Here is a 2,340-nt window from a genome sequence, read left to right on the forward strand (position 1 = left end):
CGTAATGACAAGTTCCGGATTGATTGTGGTACGTATAAGTGTAAAGCAAATGCTCTCACTGTTCCAACCTGTGATACATGCATGGTTCTGATGCAGTCAAAATGACTTCTTTATCTACTATATTTTCAATCAATTTTGTCAGCTTCTAAAAATTTTACCCATGGCCTCTGCGATAGTAGTGCAAATAATGCTTTCACCAAAAATGGAATAAAGAAAGCTTTACGGGAGCTGGTCAATATTTTGGCTTACCCACTTAATTCTAAGGGTGACCAACCTCAAATTTCACCTTACTAATATCACCACTAAATTAAACAAAAAAGTCTTGAAAATGAACGGTTAATTTGTAATATATACCAACTGACTGTTGAAGTGATGTGTGTTGTGTGACCAGATCAATTTGTTGGAATTGTGTTTCTCATTTAAATTTTAATCCTTGTATCAATTGTCGATTTAATCGTAGATAATCAGCACCCTTCACATGCCTTTCGATTCACTCAAAAAATATGCTTAATTATTCATTATAATTTGCCCTTGTTTATTTTCAAAAACCACCAAAATTTTTACACTTTCTCAGTTTCTTGGTAATTACATTGTAAAGTACTACGTGGTATAAAAAGCATGCAAGGAACTCTTATACAGAAATTAATCGAAAGGAAAAGAAATAGTAACTACAAAAGGGTATGATGTCTCTTGAACAAAAAAAATTCTCCATTATGTTGTAAACAAATGAACTGTGACTTAAAGAAAGTGGCGGAATTTCCACTACCAAATGCATATAAATATTTTTCTTCTATTTTAACTCTTGAATTCTGTACAGTATACTCGAAAAACGTTCATACTCCATATTAACTTTTTACATATGAAAATTATTTACAAACTGTCCGCTCATGCTGGTATGCTCTAAAAAAATGATGTTACAACAGATCAAGTATATTTCACTCGAAATAGTCACGAAACACATGGAAGTTAACATATTTTGGTAGGAATAAAACAAAAACACGCTGCTCATTAACGGACAAAAAAATCTTCGGGTTACTCAACATTTTAAAGACAACACAAAATTTAACACCATGGGCATTTAAACTCTGCCCGCCAAAAGTTGTTTGCTTCAACTGTAATTTGCAATGGTCGCTTTTTCAAGTTAATTACAGTTTAACTGAGTATCGGCAAGTTCAACAAGAGCCATAGCTCCATACCATCTTTCCCTGGCGTCTGCCATCCTTTTTCGCGCTTCAATCCGCGACTTTTTTCGCTCCATAACTTGCTGTCGTGCAAGTTCCTTTTCCAGCTTTCGCTTCAATACCTTTTCTTCAAGCTTCGTTGGATTACGCTCTTCCTTTTCGAGCTCATAGTTCGCCAGCCACCGCAATACAGACGCTTTGTACTCGTTCGGTTCGGAATTTTCATTTTTCAGGATCTCTTTCAGAGGGATTTCTGTGTAAATCCGCTTGAGGCTGGCGTAGGGATGAAGACTGCAATGCCGATTAGCGTGCGTAAACCGAGTCGTGCAACCTTCAGCAGTGCAGGCAAATGGTTTTTCTCCCGTGTGAAGTCGTTGATGAGTCTTTAACTGTCCGCTTTGAACAAAGGCCTTTCCACAGTTTGGGAAGTCACAAACGAAAGGTCTCTCTCCACTGTGAGTTCTCTTATGGGCTTGCAGAGATTTTTCGCGCGGAAAAACTCTGTTGCATACGTCGCAGCGGATGGAGGAGTACGAGTTCTGTCCTTCCTCGATCAAAACGTCCAAGACATCTGCTCTTGGTCGGCCTCTCGGCGGAACACCATTCGGTGATTTTGGAGAAAAGTCAGCCTGGGGCTTTCCTTGTGGTGTGGTCGGGGTTTGCGGTGGTGAAGGCGGCATGAAATGGTTGGACGGTGACACTGGAGGGCTCCACACAATCACTGATGTCCTTTGGTTCTGAAGCGGATTAAGCTGTCCGGAGACATCTTCGAGCTTAGGAACAGGTCTAAGTAACTGTTTTCCCGTAGAGAACAGGTTACTTCCCGGCTGAGGGAAGTAGATACCACTTTTCTGAAGAGAAATCGCAAGGAAGTCGGCCATTTTTAAACAGCTCCTCTCTGCGACAAGTCGGTTAACGAATTTCCCGCCTCTAGTAATGTATTTATACACGTCACGTTGAGAGAATTATATATACCCCGCCAAAATATCGGAGGGTTCTCTAAATTTGCAACACTTTTCCGAAACAATATCACACTTTTCGTGGGCAAAATGAAATGAATGATGTATGAAAAAGTTGATTTTCTTTATTTGCAAGGACAGAAACGTGATTTTTCGCGAATTTTACGTCGCTTTACATATGCAATGGACTCTGTTAATTT

At 39.4% G+C, this 2,340-nt stretch overlaps 1 protein-coding gene across 1 annotated transcript; it reads right to left on the bottom strand.

The window, feature by feature from the left end:
• Positions 1-514: 514 nt before the first annotated feature.
• On the bottom strand, positions 515-2,222 carry LOC138023641 (zinc finger protein 367-like). The gene has a single exon (XM_068870684.1). The coding sequence runs from the start codon at positions 2,060-2,062 to the stop codon at positions 1,142-1,144; it is 921 nt and encodes a 306-aa protein (XP_068726785.1). The 5' UTR covers positions 2,063-2,222; the 3' UTR covers positions 515-1,141.
• Positions 2,223-2,340: the final 118 nt, after the last annotated feature.

The sequence above is a fragment of the Montipora capricornis genome, chromosome 11, assembly GCF_036669925.1.
Source record: "Montipora capricornis isolate CH-2021 chromosome 11, ASM3666992v2, whole genome shotgun sequence".
In the NCBI taxonomy this organism is placed as follows: Eukaryota; Metazoa; Cnidaria; class Anthozoa; order Scleractinia; family Acroporidae; genus Montipora; species Montipora capricornis.

Bases quoted from the DNA above. Each gene is read 5' to 3' on its own strand.
- LOC138023641 (XM_068870684.1), bottom strand. From the start codon at position 2,062: ATGGCCGACTTCCTTGCGATTTCTCTTCAGAAAAGTGGTATCTACTTC.